At 40.2% G+C, this 17,902-nt stretch overlaps 1 protein-coding gene across 2 annotated transcripts; it reads right to left on the minus strand.

Moving 5' to 3' along the window:
- Window positions 1–1,960: 1,960 nt before the first annotated feature.
- Window positions 1,961–17,223, minus strand: LOC144656781 (uncharacterized). Of its 2 annotated transcripts, none has more exons than XM_078517024.1 (3): window positions 17,193–17,223; window positions 3,611–6,819; window positions 1,961–2,853 (listed from the first exon to the last, which is right to left on the minus strand). In XM_078517024.1, exon 2 carries the CDS (start codon window positions 6,798–6,800, stop codon window positions 3,612–3,614), a length of 3,189 nt encoding a protein of 1,062 aa, XP_078373150.1. In that variant the 5' UTR covers window positions 6,801–6,819; window positions 17,193–17,223; the 3' UTR covers window positions 1,961–2,853; window position 3,611. The 2 variants fall into 2 exon arrangements, with proteins under 2 accessions (XP_078373150.1, XP_078373156.1); XM_078517030.1 differs by having other exon boundaries at window positions 17,154–17,223.
- Window positions 17,224–17,902: the final 679 nt, after the last annotated feature.

Consider the following 17,902-nt stretch of genomic DNA (forward strand, 5'->3'; position numbering starts at 1 on the left):
GTGTCACGTTTTTGTATTTCTAGTGCTTTAGAAAGTCATACGCGCGATTTTCGTCTTAACCGTCTGTTGAGTACTCAACAGACGGTTAAGACGAAAATCGTTGAGTACTCAACAGACGGTTAAGACGAAAATCGCGCGTATGACTTTCTAAAGCACTAGAAATTCAAAAACGTGACACCAGGTAAGGTTTAAAGATGATTTCCAGTCCGTACTGCGCAGACTCAGGGTTTGTTTTCATTTTTGTTTTGAATTCGTTGAAACGTTACACTTCGGTGATAGCGTACATGAAGTTTTTTAGTTCGCCATTACGGATCGTTTCGTTCAAGAATTCACGATGAGCTAAAACGTCCGTTTGAAATACCGTTGAGCTTCTTTTACTCGTTATTATTGTTTTGCAAGGATATCTGACGTTAATAATGAAGAAAAAGGTAAGTTTTGTCCCGGAATTTTTATTTTTGCTAGTAAACATTCTTCTGTTTGTGGGACTCACAAACATTGCAGGCGGAGATTGCGCAGTACGGACTGGAAATCATCTTTAAAGTTTCATTATAACTTTTCACCGGTAAAAAGGGATATTTTTCTCAACTTTATTTCAAATCCATACAAGCCTTCTTAGTACATCCATACAAACTCGCATAATACGCTTTGGTTACCTGTGGCTCTACCAACTACTGAGCTATTGAAGCCACACATTGTTACATCAAAAATCCAATGAATTTATAATTTTCGTATAATTTTCATGATCACGATTGTTTTAAATCGCTAAACCTTGTTGCTGTAGTAATTTATTCTTTCATGTAGTAAACAACAATACAATATTGTCACAACAATATATTCTCATTGATGATGACCTTAGAGTCAAAAAGGTCTTGTTTTTAAGAACTTCAAGAACTTCCTTTTTTAGATTATTTTAATAACAATATTGTTCAGATAATAATCCTTTTTTGGAAACTTTTTTCTCAAATCCTACAGTATGTTGTTTTTGCCCCGGCGAAGTCTTCGCAAAATTGAGAAACTAAAATACTCGTAATATACACCATAATTTAAGCATCGAGACAAATAGTTTACGTTGTTATTGACCTAGTGAGCTCTAGACCAGTCACGTGAATTTGCACTTGCTCATTTTTTTTGAGAGTCCACGACAACTTCCTCTTGCGCACTGCTTGCTTGAGTGATGGTCGAGGAGAACTCCCGGCGACTTACCACGTCCAAGTGAAAAGAATATTCAAGGGAGAATAATCATCCAAGAAAATTTGCCTGGGTATCAGGCTTTTCTAAGATGACTGGAAAATAAGAAAAATGTCTCCCCTTCCCTTTCGCCTCCCCTAAGAAGGCCTGATCTCAGGCTACAAAAAACATTCAAGGACAAGGATGATAAAAGATTAGCCAATATTAACACCATCCGTAGCTAATTGCCAAGCTTCGAGCGCGCGACTATCATAAGAACATCTTTATGTTAAGAAAATCAAAGATCTTCCTCCATGCCATGGCCAATCTCTAACCACAATTGATAGAAATACATGTAGATCAGGAACTTTCTTGCACCTTTGTTTTGGGAAGAATATGCTTACTGCCGGTCTCTTAAACTTTCAATCAGATCTTTTTTTAGTTCATCTTGTTTGCGTGCGCGCTCTAAATCGTGACAGCAATTGCTACTGAATCTGATTGGCTGATCCGGCAGCGCGCGCGTAATCCTCCTCCTGCAAAACACTTATCAGACAAAGTGAAAAGCGCTCGGTCAGAGGCTTGTTTGGATCGCTTGAAACCCCCCCAAAAAACTAGGGCAACGTTTAGTGAAAGCTTAAAATGGTGCTAGCTTGGAGCTCATATCAGTCGAAAAGAAAAAGGAAACAAGATTACAAACACCCCTTTACAAACGGTGAGTGAATTTTCATCAACAGCATCAATCTTTATTTATACAACTGTACACAAAATTGTATTTACATGGTCTTTCTAAAAGTCGTGTGAATTTACACTAGAGTACAATATTCTCATCTTAGATGACAATATTAGAGAACTTCTTAACTAAGAAAGATAAATTGCAAGTAAAACTTATATATTTCTTCAGTTTAAAATGTTTAAAATAATCTTTCCTATGAAGTTTTAAGATCATTCAAATTGGGCAGTTGCTGAACTTTGTAGTGTAGGCTCCCTTTTACAGACTCAGTTCTTGGTCTGGGGATAAAAAAATTTTGGAGAGTTCCAATCATTTTTTTCATTTTAAAGTCAAAGAATCTCACAATGTTCTACAGGTATCCCGCGGAGTATTTGACTTCTGATCTGAAAACAATGCATTCCAAGTTAAAAAGGTAGCTAAACGAATCAGTAAGAAATTGATTTCACATTAGATTTTCACATCCGCATGAAAACATTTGTTTTCCAATCCTAGTTTTGAAATTCCTATTGTTATTTTATGAGTAAAAAAATAGTCAGATCTCCGTCTTTTTTTCTATTAAGCAGAAAGCTGAGAACTAGAACACTGTTCAGAGGAATACATTGCTCGTCTGCAGAATCAACTGCAGCTTGAAAAGAAGCAAGTTTATCTATTGTGTCAATCATGGCTCAGAATTTACTGTAACTTCATAAAAAGCAATCTTTAAAAGTGATCCCTTCCTCTTTGTTTCCTTCTTGCAAAGCGTCGGACGGAACATAAGCACTTAGTGCCAAGGCCTCGCCAATTTAATGAGTGCTGGGACCACAAAGAGAAAAAGTAACGATTTTTTGTTCTAGTTTTTAATTAGCCTAGACGAAGGTCTCCTTGTTTCTGATTGATCAGTTTGTTGACAAATAAGACAGTTTCTTCTCCAGGCTACATCTTGGTGTCACGAAAGCTCCTCGTCCTGTGATCTTGACCTGAACAACACAAGGAAAAACAAAGAGTGGGTAACCGCAATTAGAGAAACATGGACGATCTCTGGGTAAAAGTTCTAGAAACAAGAATTTATCTCCTATGTATGTTCTATCTTGGGAACAAGTTTCCTTTTATCGTTCCAGATTTAAAAAGACTATTTCTTTTCCCACTTTTGAATATAACGAAAGCCCCAGCCTCAAATTTAGTTGGGCGTGGGCTCTGGGGAAGGGATTGCAAAAGCACTCATCGATACAGATTGATTGTTGATATTGTTGCAGCTTACGTAGCAACTCTCTAGATCATTAAAACCGAGGGAAAGTCGAGATCGACTGGTTGGAGTCGCTTTTTTGGGGGTGTCCCATTGCGTTATTTACCTTCCAGCAAGGTGATATGTTGTACTGTATGACCGTTAGCTGCAAGGGGTCCATTCAAAATTGATATGTCTTCCTTCCATAGCACACACATAGACATAGTCGGGATGCAGTTCGCAGTAAAGGAAAGAAGAAAGGTGGAGAAAACGGCAACCAAATGGCAACTTATCTTCCCTTTACATAAAAGCAACTGAGATTCCGTATTTAACTGTAAATTTATATTCGCAGAAGGCCTTACAACTAGCAGATAAGATGCTATAGTGTCTATTGCATGGGTCCAATTCAATACGAAAAATAGCAATACCTTGTTACTAATAAAGAAATGGAAATGCGTTTTAACCGGTTAACTAAGGCGAGTTATCCACTTCCTAAAACTAAAATAACTTACTTTATTTTCCAAAATCAAACGTCACGTTATCTCCAATCAGCATAAATGGTGCCCACTGCCTCACGTCAGAATAGCCGTTACCTCTCATCCACTTCATGGCCTGGTGAAGACATTCACTGGCACTTTCACCACGAACAAGGTGCTCGTAGAAACGACTCATCAACTGCTTTGTCACAGTGTCTTCTATGGCCCACAGTGCCACAAGCACTGAGCGTGCACCGGATCCTAAGAACGCTCGAGCGATTCCAACAACTCCCTCGGCTCTGATCTGTCCACTTCCACTGTGACAACAGCTAAGTACCACAAGTTTTGCTCGCAGTTGGATTTCTGAAATGTCCTTCATTGTCAAAAGGTAGTCTTTTTCTTCTGGAATTCTACCAGATGTGACTTGAGGGGCAAGGGCAATTTCTCCTCTTTCGGCGTTACCATGTGCGGCGAAATGAATCAGGCTTACAGTATGTATTGTTTGAAGTACCGCCTGCTTAGTTGCGTGCTCCGCTAGCAAGGGCTCAACGCCTAGCATTCGTCCAATCATCTCTGCTTCTTCTCCAGCACACGGCAACCGTGATAGACCTTCAAGACGACCGTTGTACAACACCTGGCCAACTTTAGGATCGCCCACTATCAGTGCAGCAGTCTGACTGTGATAGTCTGCTGGACTGTCCTGAATGAGCTTCAGAGTCGTCAAAGAGGGAACAATGCGGATCCTGAAAGTCTCCGATAAATACTTCCCACTTTCATCTGGTAATGCTGCAAACGGAACTTGGTACAATGAGCGATCAGGAACAATTATGATTTCTTGGTCTTGGAGTAAATCAGCTACAGGAGCGATGAGCATCTTGTAAGACAAAGGAAGATTCGGTTCGGCCTTAAGGCTTTCTTCATCCTCCTCCTCCACAAGTCTTGAAGCTGCAGGAATTTGTTTCTGAAATGATTTCAAGTTCGTCTGAATGTCATTCAAGGATCGATCTTCGCATTCCTCCTCAGATAGGATGCCAAAACTTCTGAAGCCGTTAGAAAAAAAGTCATCCAAGTTTTTAACAATGTCTTCATTTACTGTTATTTTTCGGGAGTGAATGACTCCGCTTGTTTTAAGAATCCACAAATATATACATAGATCGTTGTAGGAAATGTACAGACAACTACAGTTACTTTCTTTCTTCACGATGTTTTCCATACCAAACCATGACTCCGGATTAGCTGAGAGGTGCATTTTAACAGAGTACTGAGTTGTCATTAAGTCTGCCAGGGCTCTAGCCCGTCTTAGTTCTACAACATAAAGGGCTTCATTAGGACTACCATTGGCCCAAAACAACTGACAGAGCTGCTGGTATGGAAGAACGTTCGCGTCTGAAAATGAAATCTTCAAGTGATCGTTATCTGCAAGAGAATATCGCAAATCTTCGAATTTTTTAATACTTTGAAACAGATGGAAAAACGCTGTCTTCGAATTCATCTTTCCTTGCGATAACATCACCATTGCAAGCAAATAATGGCATCGCAACGCTTTTCCTCCGTCTCCAATATCTCCCCTTATTGAAAGTGCCTTCTTAACAAGTTCTTCACCCATGACATTTTCCCCAAGCGATAGAAACAAACTTCCAAGGTTTTGGTAACATGATGCTTCTCCATCTCTGTGACCTATTTCTTTGGCGATTGCAAGTGATTTGTCAAGATATTCTTTAGCCTTTACATGTTCACCAAGAATATCACACAAAGCTCCAAGGTTTCCGCAAGCTAACACTTCTCCAGTTTTCTCACCTATTTCTATTTCAATTGCGAGTGCTTTCTCAAAATTTTCTTTAGCCTTGACATATCTACCAAGTAATACACTCGCAGTTCCTAGGTTCCCGTAAGACAACGCTTCTCCGTGTCTGTCGCCGATTTCTTTTCTGATCGCAAGTGCTTTCTCGTCACATTCTTCGGCCTTAACATATTCGCCAAGAGCTAGAAACACCATTCCTAGATTTGTGTGAGACAATGCTACTCCTCGTCTGTCACCAATTTCTATTCTGATCGCAAGTGCTTTCTCTTGATACTCCTGAGCTTTAACAGGTTCACAAAGAGAATAAAACACAGTTCCTAGGGCTCCGCAAGACGACGCTTCTCCAATTCTGTCACCAATTTCTATTTGGATCGCAAGTGCTTTCTCAAGATATTCTTTAGCCTTGGTGCATTCACCAAGAGAATAAAACACAGTTCCTAAGTTTTCGTAAGACAACGCCTCTCCATTTCTGTCACCAATTTCAATTCTGATTGCAAGTGCTTTCTCTTGATATTCTTTAGCCTTGACATATTTGCCAAGAGAAAGAAACACAGCTCCCAGGTGTCCGTAACACAACGCTTCTCCATTTCGGTTACCAGTTTCTACACTGACCGCAAGCGCTTTCTCGTGATATTCTTTAGCCTTGTTATATTCACAATGCGAATAAAACGCAGTTCCAAGGTTTGCGTAATATGCTGCTTCTCCGTATCTGTTACCAATTTCTGTGTTGATCGCATGTGCTTTCTCGAGATATTCTTTAGCCTTAACATAATCACCAAGCGATTCAAACACAGCTCCTAGGTTTACGTAAGACAACGCTTCTGCTTTTCGGTCACCAATTTCCACACTGATCGAAAGTGATTTCTCGTAATATTCTTTAGCTTTGCTATACTCACCAAGAGAAAGATACACATTTCCTAAGTTTACGTAAGACGCCGCTTCTCCGTTTCTGTCACCAATTTCTATTCTGATCGCAACTGCTTTTTCCTGATACTTTTTGGCCTTACCATATTGACCAATAGATTGAAAGACAGCTCCTAGGTTTCCGTAGTCTGCTGCTTCTCCTTTTCTGTCGCCAATTTTTAAATCGATCGCAAGTGCTTCCTCTATCAATTCTTTAGCTGTGACATATTTACCTTGACGGTAACACGCAGTAAAAACATTCCTATAAGAGATTGCTAACTCTTTTTCAACGCTGTATTGTAGAACCCCGAGCAATATGTAAAAGATACTGCTGTAAGGTGATTTAGCCAACTGCAAATCTTTTTCTAATGAATCATTTAGGATAACTAATGCATCATTTAAGAGAACCAAGAGTTCTTTTAATAACTCGATGGCTTTCCAACCACGACAGGTGTTAAGTAGGAAGCTGGCAACAACTGCGCCGATCCCAATGGCTTGCATAATGTCTGGTATGCTACTCATAGTGCTTTTTTCTAAATGCCTAAGAAAAAGCGTAAAAAACGCAATGATAAAAAATTTGTGGGTATACAGCATTGATTTCACATCACACCCGCTTTCAGTGTTACGTGCATAGCTATCTTTCTACATCCATCTTTCGACATCGTCTTTCGATGTGCTGTTTGCAATGAGCCAATCAAAACCGATGCATACCGGTAATGGTTTCATGCAAGTGAAAATATAAAAAGTGACAGGCCAAAAACGACTCCCGCTGGTCGCTAAATTTTAGCCTTCAGTCTGTTAACGGAGGATTTAACGCTCTCTAGAGCCGATTCAGTGATGATCTTTATGCCATTGTGTTTGCTAGTTCTGTGGCATATTTCGTTAGGTTTATCGCCTCATGTTTGTTGAAAGATTCTTTATAGCCTTTAAAGGAATGTTAATTGTAGTCTATATTGTGTATCGGATCAGTGGATCTCTAACCGTCAACTTCTTTGTCTAAAGTGGCGGTTAGCTCGCAGGATAACGTTTCGTTACCACGATTGCGAGGGTCTAAGATCCGAGTCTTTTGAAGGCTACTGTAGTCTCTAAGCATTGAGAGCGATGGTTTCTTCGAGTTGTTTTTATGCTCCCCTTAGTTTGAGTGGTTGTGATTTGCGTTTCTAGGATTTAAACTTTACCTCCATTATTTTTGTTGCGTTACTTGTTATCATGTTATCTGAGGCCAGCCAGGGGCGGATCTAGGGAAGAGGCCGGGGGAGGGCCGGGCCCCCACCTTATTTTTAGGCCAAACGAAGGCCTTTAGGGTTGAGAAAAAATATTTTCGAGAGCGGGCCCCCCTCTTATTTTTGGAGTCTGCATGATCGGGCCCCCTACTTACGTGAAGGTCTGGATCCGCCACTGGCAGCATATTGACGTCGTGGTAGATTTTTACGTCTTACTTGGGTGGTGAGTTCCTTATGGAACTCATGTCTTACTTGGGTGGCGAGTTCCTTATGGAACTCATGTCTTACTTGGGTGGTGAGTTCCTTATGGAACTCATGTCTTACTTGGGTGGCGAGTTCCTTATGGAACTCATGTTATCTGAGGGTAGCATATTAACCTCGTGCCACATTATTATGTCTTACTTGGGTGGTGAGTTCCTTATGGAACTCATGTCTTACTTGGGTGGTGAGTTCCTTATGGAACTCATGTCTTACTTGGGTGGCGAGTTCCTTATGGAACTCATGTTATCTGAGGGTAGCATATTAACCTCGTGCCACATTATTATGTCTTACTTGGGTGGTGAGTTCCTTATGGAACTCATGTTATCTGAGGGCAGCATTTTGACATCGTGGTAGATTATTATGTCTTACTTGGGTGGTGAATTCCTTATGGAACTCATGTTATCTGAGGGTAGCATATTAACCTCGTGCCACATTATTATGTCTTACTTGGGTGGTGAGTTCCTTATGGAACTCATGTCTTACTTGGGTGGCGAGTTCCTTATGGAACTCATGTTATCTGAGGGTAGCATATTAACCTCGTGCCACATTATTATGTCTTACTTGGGTGGTGAGTTCCTTATGGAACTCATGTTATCTGAGGGCAGCATTTTGACATCGTGGTAGATTATTATGTCTTACTTGGGTGGTGAATTCCTTATGGAACTCATGTTATCTGAGGGCAGCATATTGACCTCGTGGTAGATTATGTGTTACTTGGGTGGTGAGTTCCTTATGGAACTCATGTTACCTAAGGGCAGCAAATTAACCTCGTGCCACATTATTTTGTCTTCCTTGTGTAGTGAGTTCCTTATGAAATTCATTTTATCTGAGGACAGCATATTGAGCTCGTGGTACATTATTATGTCTTACTTGGGTCGTGAGTTCGTTATGGAACTCACGCTATCTGAGGGCAGCATATTGACTTCGTGGTAGATAATTATGTCTTTCTTAGCTGGTGAGTTTCTTATGGAACTCATGTTATTTGAGGGCAGCATATTGACCTCGTGGTAGATTATTATGTCTTACTTGAATGGTAAATTCCGTTTGGAACTCATGTTATCTAAGGGCAGCATATTAACCTCATGCCACATTATTATGTCTTACTCTGGTGGTGAGTTTCTTATGGAACTCATGTTATCTGAGGGCAGCATATTAATTTCTTGCCACGTTATTATGTCTTACTTGGGTGGTGAGTTCCTTATGGAACTCATGTTATCTGAGGGCAGCATATTAATTTCTTGCCACATTATTATGTCTTACTTGGGTGGTGAGTTCCTTATGGAACTCATGTTATCTGAGGGCAGCATTTTGACATCGTGGTAGATTATGTCTTACTTGGGTGGTGAGTTCCTTATGGAACTCATGTTACCTAAGGGCAGCAAATTAACCTCGTGCCACATTATTTTGTCTTCCTTGTGTAGTGAGTTCCTTATGAAATTCATTTTATCTCAGGACAGCATATTGAGCTCGTGGTACATTATTATGTCTTACTTGGGTCGTGAGTTCCTTATGGAACTCACGCTATCTGAGGGCAGCATATTGACTTCGTGGTAAATAATTATGTCTTTCTTAGCTGGTGAGTTTCTTATGGAACTCATGTTATTTGAGGGCAGCATATTGACCTCGTGGTAGATTATTATGTCTTACTTAGATGGTAAATTCCTTTTGGAACTCATCTTATCTGAGGGCAGCGTATCAACTTCGTGCCACATTATTATGTCTTACTCTGGTGGTAAATTCCTTATGAAACTCATGTTATCTGAGGGCAGCATATTAATTTCTTGCCACGTTATTATGTCTTACTTGGGTGGTGAGTTCATCATGGAACTCGTGTTATCTGAGGCAGCATATTGACGTCCAGGTCATGATTCCATAATTTCTTATGGAATTTACGTTATCTGAGAGCAGCAATTTGACCTCGTGGTAGATTATTATGTCTTGCTTGGATGGTGAGTTCCTTATGAAACTCATGTTAGCTGAGGGCAGCATATTAATTTCTTGCCACGTTATTATGTCTTATTTGGGTGGTGAGTTCCTTATGGAACTCATGTTATTTGAGGGCAGCATATTGACCTCGTGGTAGATTATTTTGCTTAGTTGGATGGTGAATTCCTTATGGAACTCATGTTATCTGAGGGCAGCATATTGACCTCATGGCAGATTATTATGTCCTACTTTGGTGATGAGTTCCTTATGGAACTCATGTTATCTGAGGGCAGCTTATAAACCTGGTGCCAGATTATTTTGTCTTCCTTGGGTTGTGAGTTCCTCATGGATCGGATGTTGTCTAAGGGAAGCATATTGACCTCGTGGTAGTTAATTATGTCTTACTTGGGTGGTGAGTTCCGTTATGGAACTCATGTTATCTGAGGGCAGCGTATTAACCTGGTGCCATATTATTTTGTCTTCCTTGACTAGTGAGTTCCTGATGGAACTCATATTATCTGAGGACAGCATATTGAGCTCGTGGTAGATTATTATTATTATGTCTTACTTGGGTGGTGAGTTCCTTATGCAACTCATGTTATCTGAGGCAGCATATCGACGTCGTGGTAGATAATTATGTGTTACTTGGGTCGTGATTTCCTTATGGAACTCACGTTTGCTGAGAGCAGCATATTGACCTCGTGGTAGATAACTATGTCTTACTTGGCTGGTGAGTTTCTTATGGAACTCATGTTGTTTGAGGGCAGCATATTGACCTCGTGGTAGATTATTATGTCTTACTTGGATGGTGAATTCCATTTGGAGCTCATGTTATCTAAGGGCAAAATATGAACCTCGTGCCACATTATTATGTCTTACTCTGGTGGTGAATTCCTTTTGGAAGTAATGTTATCTGAGGCCAGCATACTGACGTCTTGGTAGATTATTATATCTTACTCGAGTCGTGAGTTCCTTACGGAACTCATGTCTTACTTGGGCGAAGAGTTCCTTATGGAACTCATGTTATCTGAGGGCAGCATATTAACCTCATGCCACATTATTATGTCTTACTCTGGTGGTGAGTTCCTTATGGAACTAATGTTATCTGAGGGCAGCATACTGACGTCGTGGTAGATTATTATATCTTACTCGAGTCGTGAGTTCCTTACGGAACTCATGTCTTACTTGGGTGAAGAGTTCCTTATGAAACTCATGTTATCTGAGGGCAGCATATTAACCTCGTGCCACTTTATTATGTAAGTGGGCTGTGATTGGCGGCTTTCGATCCGTCTTTTTTGTTACTTGGTTCGTGTTTTCGTAACTGGAACTCATGTTATCTGAAAGCAGCATATTGACCTCGTGGTAGATAACTATGTCTTACATGGGTGGTGAGTTCCTTATGGAACTCATTTTATCTGAGGGGAGCATATTGACCTCGTGGTAGATTATTATGTTTTACTTCGATAGTGAGTTCCCTATGGAACTTATATTATCTGAGGGCAGCACATTAACCTCATGCCACATTATTTTGTCTTCCTTGGGTAGTGAGTTCCTTATGGAACTCATGTTTTTTTAAGGGCAGCATAATGACCTCGTTGTAGATTATTATGTCTCACTTAAGTGGTGAGTTTCTTGAGGAACTCATGTTATCTGAGGGCAGCATAATGACCTCGTTGTAGATTATTATATGTTACTTGGGTGGTGAGTTCCTTGTGGAACTAATGTTATCTGAGGGCAGCATACTGACATAGTGGTAGATTATTATATCTTACTCGAGTCGTGAGTTCCTTATGGAACTCATGTCTTACTTGGGTAGAGAGTTCCTTATGGAACTCATGTTATCTGAGGGCAGCATATTAACCTCGTGCCACTTTATTTTGTAAGTGGGCTGTGATTGGCGGATTTCGATCCGTCTTTTTTTGTTTAGCATGTCGAAGGATGGATGTCGACACGTAACACGTGTACACGTAACACTGAAAGCGGGTGTAATAAAGCAGTGAGAACAGTTGCAGCAATTGCTTGGGCAATTATCCTTCTGCTGTTGACCCCCCAAACCCAACTTCCCACTCCTCGTCCCTTTTAAGAAGGAAAAGTGACATGTTCTCTCCAACCCCCTCTCCCAGCCTATTGATCAGTAATACTTTTTTCTTCCAGTAGACCGCAAAACCCAAGACAATTTTCACCGTTATAACAGTGAATGAACGCGCATCACGTGGAATTTTTGGCTTTATCACATGATCAGCGGTGATTATGATTAGCTCGCGGTAACAAGCATTTGTCTTCTGACGAACTTTTATTAGCACAGGTAATGGCAGCATTAATAGTATTTTGAGCTGAAACTGCCGAAAATGTATGAAAGTTTAGTCGATTAAGTATAATTCAGAAGGTTCGAATGATCACAACTCGGTTTGATAGCATTGAGGACAGATTGTTTACTTACGTGACGAGAAAAACTCCGCAGATTTGTGCGTCGTTGGGAGGAACGCTCAACTGGGTTTCGTCGGTTGTGCTACAGTCTACCAAAAAAATGTTGATCATGCGGTACAACCAAATGTACCACGTGATGTATGTTCATTCACCGTGAAGAGGGTAAAAAACCCTTGGGTGTCGCCGTAATAGACCGTGATGATAAAGTGAATCGAATTTAGGTTTGTTTTTTAAAGTATGACGCTCGTTAAGTACTATGCCCTTTCCTTATTTATTTTCGTCTAATTTATTTTCTTCTGTTTGCTATCAGTTTTCGCTATTTTCTTCTTTTCTTTCCTATGTTTAATAACATACCCAATACCCATTATAAAATGTATTTGGATGGATGCAGAGCTAGGACCACACAACGAAGAAGTACTGGTGACTCTTTGACTTCGCTGTTGTCCGATCTCCTAGGGCTCAACCCAATCTTTCAGTGGCAATACCGACCATCCAAGTTTGAATACGAAATATGCATGCCGTCGTACGAAATAAACCAGGAAATCGAATTTTATGCGTTTGCTAGAGATCATCATGTTTTTAGTTTTAGTTTAAATCGATTAGTATTTATCGGAGAATATTTGACCCACATATTTCGACGACCAGAGCTGGTCTTTCCTTAGCTGAAGAAGACGAACGATCACTAGCCGTCGGCTAGTTGAAATATTGGGCAATAATTTTCCATTTTGTCGTAGTGTGAGCCTTGCAATCAATTTCATTTGAGTTCATTGCTGGAATGTATTTCTTGTCATGTTTCGTATTTGTATGTGGTTTTGTAGAGCCCCGTATGCCTTGGTCGTTGCGATATTCATGAACATTCCTTTCATTCCATTCCCTTTTTCAGGGATATGTCTTTATTAAACATTATCTAAACATTTAACAATGCCTACTCCATTTTCTTGTGTACACGCACTTGATGTTTTATTATTTCGAAATAACGTCTCCTGAACGGTGATAAATGGCTCGACAATTTATGTTGTTGTTTAATTTATACAATTGCAGTCTCGATGTAGTCCCATAAATCTTCAGTTTGTGGTATGCGGCAGCCGCTCGTAATTTAGACTAATTGTAGCGCAGTTCGTTCTGGCGCTACGTGTACTCTTTTCGTGATTTTTGCAGCAGGTTTTTGCCTAATATTTTATACGAGGAGGCTTCACCCTGAGGTTCACACCCTTACCCTTTTCTATGCCTTTTCTGGGAGAAAAGGTAACCCATTTCATTTACCTTCGATAGACAATGGTAGCCTTGCCATACCTACAGTATGGATACTGCATCTAGTTTTTAAACGTTGCACTAAACTAACCCCTCAAACAAAATGCTTAAAGGACCCTAGTCAGCCTCCGCCATTTTGGATGCCAAAGAAATTATGAAAACTGTATGGTGAAGCGAAATGTTATTGCATTGCTGTAAGTTGTGACTGGAAGTCTGTTTAACTATCTTCAGCAGTTTCACAGTGATCCCTTTCGTTTAGAAACGTTCCAGGTAAAATATAATACCGAAACTCTAGTATGTAAACAAAAACAAAGGCGTAGCTAACTAGGATCTTTTAAATAAATAAATGATTCTGTAGGTCTGTTCAAGATATTTAAAAGACTCTTTCAAATACCTAAAAGACAGTTTTCCTACCATTTTCTATACTCCAACACGCGAATTCTCTACCCATTTATATACCTGCAGCCTGAAAAAAGGCAGGCCCTTTCCGGGTGGAGCCTCCGGTTCCGTATAGTCCACTATAGGAAATACCCTCCCCCATCCCCGCCGGGTTCTTGCAGACCTAACACCGTAACGTTTTCAGCAATCTTTCAGCTAGGATTCAGTTTATTCATATTGTAACGTTTTGTTTACTTGTATTTGTTTCAGTTTCAGTTTAACGCCTGTCAAACGCTCGTAACGCAAACATCACTCATGTTATGATTTGCAGGATCTTCAGTAAAGGTGCTTGTTACAGCTTGTTTGTGTCAGTTTAATACGTGCTTTCCGGTTCCCCCCTCCCCCCCCCCCCACCCCCAATTTAAGCCCCCTCAATAAGGCCTCGTGATAAATCAACCACCCGGGCAGGGCGATTCTCAGTTCCTCGATCATTTTGCTAAGCTGGTTTATCAAGGCGCGAAGAAGCATTACTGGTAAAAAGTGTTTTTCAAGTAATGTATCAAACACGAGAGACAGTGTTTGATCGGGATATCGAAACACCGAGAAGAGAGTTTAAAATACGACGTGCAGCGGAGTATTTTTGATGAAATTCGAGGTGTTTGGATAGCCGATGAAACACTGACTCGAGTGTTTGATATATCTGCTCAATCGAAACAAACACTACGGAGTAAACGGAGAAATAAAATCGTAAAAATCTATGCTAATTAAGACCGGGTATCCAAACCTCCCTCACGGTTACCTTATTGTTACTTATTTTCGCGGGAACTTAATTTCGCGAAAATGGAACGGGCATATTTCGCGGGACTTAATTTTCGCGATTTGGCCAATAATACGTAATTAACATAAAAAATACAAAAAAACGTTTAAAATAAATTTTCGCGGGTCTTTATTTTCGCGTTATTTGAAAATCTCGAAAATCGCGAAAATTAAGTCCCGCGAAAATAGGCAACAGTAAGGTATGATTTTCTTTGTTTTAATTTGATGAATGATTAATGAGATTGAGAATATTGTTTCCTTAGTGGGCAAACGGGGAGAGCATGGGCGCTTTCCATTCAACCAAAAATTCCGGAAATTTCGGAACAAGCGCGAATGGTACAAAAATTTCCTGGGAAAGTTTCCAGAAAATCCGAAAAGTGTTGACTTTCCGAAATGCGAACCATTCAACCGAAAACCCCGGAAATTCCAGGAGCAAAATCAAATGGAACTGAAAGTTTCCGGAAATTGTTTTCGAAAATCTGGGTCTACCTTGCGAGATTGTCCTCTTTTCCGGAAAATTTACCATTTTATACTCAGCCCAAGTTCCTTCGGCAGAAATTTTAGCGATTTGGGCAGCTGAAAGCAGCTACATGTGTTAAGAAAGCGTTCTTGAAACTCCAAATAAAAAATTTAGGTTAACTCGGTTGTTTTTCGTTGTTGTTTTGCAGGCGCCAGCAAAGAAATGTACAAATATTTATAACGCGCGTGCAGGCTACGCCATTGTATTGATCATTAAACTTTTTGGGTTGGCGACGTTTTCGTTGCTTGTGTGCCTTTTGAAAGGTCCCTGTATTCGAGGCTACGATGTCATTCATGGCGGTTTTTTCAGTGCTCGGAATGCTTTTTATTTGCAAAAATATTGAGTTATATGTGCAACAAACCTGCCACAGTGCATTATTTAAATGCAGCGTAGAAATTTCCATATATTCGACGCACTACCATATGCAAATTTTGTTTTGCCTTCCGTGCAGTAAACCGGAAGAGTCGGAAAATGCTGTTCCATTCGCCACTGGAATTTTTTCGGAAACTCAAACCAGAATTTTTGGTCGAATGGAAAGCGCCCCATGTTTCAAAAAAAAATCAGAAACATTTTTCGCAAATGCAGCTAGTCATTAAACCAAGGAGCTAAATGGCCGGCTGTCCGATATTTTTGACAAATTTAAGGAAATAGATAAAACTTTGCAATACAAACTACGTCATTGTCATTAAGGAATACTACACAATATCGTGTTACTAATCATTTACATCACTGATGCTAACCGCAGTGCATTAGACACTTCCGCGATTGGTTTTCAAGTTTTGATTTTGGTCATGTAGCAAAAACTCTCTCGATATAGAGCTAAAAAAAGCAAACACCTGAGTTTGTGAGTTGTATCTCGAAAAATGGCAATTTTACAGACACTTCACCCTTGTAAGCTGGTGGGGGTGGGGGGAGTTTATTGCACATAATCATCTGAAAATTTCCCTACTTTGTACATATAAAACCCTGTTTTAGCTGACTCTAAATTTGGCCACTTTTCTAATTTCAAGTGCTTTTTCCAACAGTGTCGATATAGTTTCGCGAGTTGGCCAATATGTTAAGTTGAAAAAACCGCGAATGAGTTTATTTCTGGATAAAAGTACATTTAAAGTTAAAGCTTGGGAATTTCTGATTGCCGGTCATTTATTTAGTATACCGCGGCTGTTTGGCATACAGGGTGAAATACCGTTTTTTCCGAACCCTCTATTTCCCTAACCTGGAAATGTCGTTTTATTCAGTTGATTTTTTACATTGGAATTCTATAACCCCAGCCGATTTCGCAATCCCTCAATGACGCGAATCTCGCAAACTCGAACCATTTCTTGGCTTCCGCAACGCGACGCAAAATTTTTACAATTTGAGAGACCATTTTCAGTTACATTCGCGCCTTGAAGCAAACTCATACATGGGGGATTGAACAAAAGTTCCTTTGTTCAGACATTCAGCTTTTCCGTAAATGATCCGAACGTCAAGGAACTGCGTCGTCGCATCAGAAACATTTTTGACATTGTAGAAAAACGTTTTTCGCTTGAAACGAAGCAAGAGCTTATCATCCTTTGTTTCAGTTGAGGGAACTTCGAAATCTTAAACTCGAAACCTTCGAAATCTTCGACTCCCAATTACTCTCGGGATTACTTGAACCAATTGTAGGTTTCTTGGAAGCTTCGAAAATTTAGTGTAAACACTTGGAACTTTTTTTGTTTCTTGAAAAATAAAATATTGGCCTTCGCAACAAATGTTGTACGCAAATGCCAATGAAACAAATGTTTCCGCAACAGCGCGGCTTCGACAACGTTTCCTTGTTTGTGGAGCCTCAGAGTTACGCTGCTCTCACGGGAGAAACTAACGAAGAACGGTCGTTGCTCTTGGGCCGTTATTATCCTTAATTGCCAATTTCAATACAGGAAAGACCATGAAGTTGCTCATTTTTATACCTGTTATAAAATACTTTAAAGTGTTTGATCGATTTCATATTTCCGCCTTGTCATGATGAAGCAGGCGGTAGCTATACTGATTTGAAATCCATCGAATGGCTATGGCTATGATCAAAGAAATCACCCCATATCTTCTTACCTTGTAAAGATACACACCACAAGTGTTGTTCTTATTGACCCGCGAAGTTCCCTTTGCAATCCTAAAACTTCGAAACTCTCGGTACTTTCCATACATTCCGAGGCATCAAATTATCATATTACGTCAAGGATAACGTAATGATTCGAATTACCGTCCTTCCAATAAGCGCGCACTGAATTCGCTTGTTAACAAGCGCCCTGTATCAATAAGTGCTCCTATTACGTACGCGCCCCTATTTCAATAAGCGCCCTCCTTTTAAAAACGTGTTTGTTGACAAGCGCCCTATATCAGTAGGCGTGTACATTACGTAAGCGTCCCTATCCAATAAGTGCCTCCCAGGAACCAGTAAATTAAGATCATTCGTGGTTCATCTTCCTTGTAAACTGCTCACGTTATTCTCGCATTACAAAAGAACCGATCTTGGTTAAGTGTCTTGGCTGTCATTTTCATGTGAGGGCACAATTCCTTCAAAGGAGAGATCTTTATTTCATTTTGGCGCTACCTTCCTAATAAGCTGCTCTGTCTTGAGAAAGCGTCCTCAGACCACATGACATAAAAGAGCAACCTTTGTTAGAAACAAAAACAGCAACAACAACAACTTGTGGAGTTTTTGAGCAACTTTAAAGCAACTTTTAAGCAACTTATTGAGAAATCCGGAGCAACTTGTGGCAAGCCTCGGGTCTACCGAGAGCAGCATCAGCTAGTGGTCAGAACGGATTTGAACCCGTGACCTCTGGATTTCAAGCCAA

This window comes from Oculina patagonica, chromosome 1, assembly GCF_052425735.1.
Source record: "Oculina patagonica isolate OP01 chromosome 1, crgOcupat, whole genome shotgun sequence".
NCBI classification, from domain to species: Eukaryota; Metazoa; Cnidaria; class Anthozoa; order Scleractinia; family Oculinidae; genus Oculina; species Oculina patagonica.